Genomic DNA, 1,617 nt, shown 5'->3' on the forward strand with positions numbered 1-1,617 from the left:
GCTGTAAAAGTGTGTAGCTTTATATGGATGTGTTAGTGTTTCTTTCTCCGTCGGGAATATTAATTGATTTCTTTTAATAGTGTAAATTTGTGGTTCTATTTTTCAATATTAATTTTTTTTTTATGTTTTTATGTTGTTTTTTGTTCTCTTTCATTGTTTCTATTTAGGGTTTTTAGGGTTTCTACGACAAGACTTCCAAAAAGTGATGCGTTTTTATTTGGTCTTCACTACGTTTCTGCTGTTACTGCTATTTCAGTGCGTCAGGAGTTCTTTGGCAGTAACGGAGTACCATCATTGTATCCATGACTTTATTACTGAACGTTTGTCGTCGCCAGAACCTGATATAAGAATGTCCCATGTTTCAGCACCCCGGCGGAGTGAAGCTCGTTCATCTGATGGAGGCTTAAAGCTTCCTGAAAGGAGTTTTGGTGATGAGGGCTGGAAAAGGATTCGTATCGGTGTTTTCACCCATGATTTGGAAAAGCAAGGACGATACTGTGCTAAAAAGGATGATGAAGTTGTCAATGATTTTGATAGCAAACATACATGCACTGAGGAGGATGTCTTAACACCTGAAAAGAAGAATATTCTTGTTAATACGATCCTCAAGGAAGCAGTGCAACTACATTCTGAACGTCTTCGTGTGCAACCCTTTAAAGGTAAGCTCGTTGTTCCGGAATTCAGTAATGAAAGTATATGTGCTACGTTTGCGGTGCCCAAGGAACACCACACTGATGGTGTACCAGGTGCAGACATGGTGTTGTATGTTTCTGCTCTCCCATCAATGTATCCGCGCTCATTTGCGTGGGCCGTATCATGTGCAACACTGGATAGTAAAAGGGGTAGGGTTTCGAATCCGGGCCGTTCTGTGGTTGGTGTGATGAATTATGCACCAAAGTATATTTTGGCCACGGCCCAGCGAGTCCGCGTTGCTGCACACGAGATTGCACATGTCCTTGGTTTCAGTGTGAGTGAGATGGACAGACTTAAAATGATAAAGGATGTGGGCCCGTTACGGAATAAGGAGAGAAAAAGTGTTACTGTCTCGTCCTCAAATACGTTAAGAGAGACGAGGTCGCATTATAATTGTAACACCACTGAAGGTATGGAATTGGAGGATCAGACAGTGCCACGAGGCCACAATGTTGCTCGACCACGTCCTGCGGCGGGAGGTCCAGGTGGGCTACGGGCACCAGGGTTGAGAGGTGGTTTGTTAAATGGGCCATTACCGCCAAATTCTCCGCCAGGGTTTCGAGGGAATGTTGAAAGAAGAGGAGGGATCTTGAGAGGTCCCACGGATACGCAGTCTTTACGTACTCCTCCTGGTACTGGGTTACGGAACCCTCCTTCAACAAATCCTGCCGGGACAAATGCTGTAATACATCCGGTCCAACGAAATTCAGCGGGTGCGGGCGCGGCGGCACTTCTTGCAGAAGTTGAAGAAACACCAAATTCGAATGAAAAGGTTGTCGCAGTGGAGAAACATATGGATATAGGGAAAAAAAACAATCTCTTCTCCCACTGGAAGCGTCGCAACGCGAAAGATGAACTTATGGCTGGTGTTGTTGGCGCTGGATATTACACTGCACTGACAATGGCTTTCTTTGCGGATATGGG

The 1,617-nt window shown here is 44.8% G+C and overlaps 1 protein-coding gene across 1 annotated transcript; it reads left to right on the top strand.

Annotated features, from left to right (window-relative positions):
• Positions 1-130: 130 nt before the first annotated feature.
• TM35_000074640 (surface protease GP63) lies at positions 131-1,615 on the top strand (the record flags this gene model as incomplete). Its single annotated transcript, XM_029023910.1, has 1 exon — positions 131-1,615. A coding segment is annotated over one exon (1,485 nt), but the record flags the coding sequence as incomplete, so codon positions are not given.
• Between the last annotated feature and the right edge of the window lie 2 nt (positions 1,616-1,617).

This window comes from Trypanosoma theileri (genome assembly GCF_002087225.1).
Source record: "Trypanosoma theileri isolate Edinburgh chromosome Unknown TM35_Tth_7_V1, whole genome shotgun sequence".
In the NCBI taxonomy this organism is placed as follows: Eukaryota; Euglenozoa; class Kinetoplastea; order Trypanosomatida; family Trypanosomatidae; genus Trypanosoma; species Trypanosoma theileri.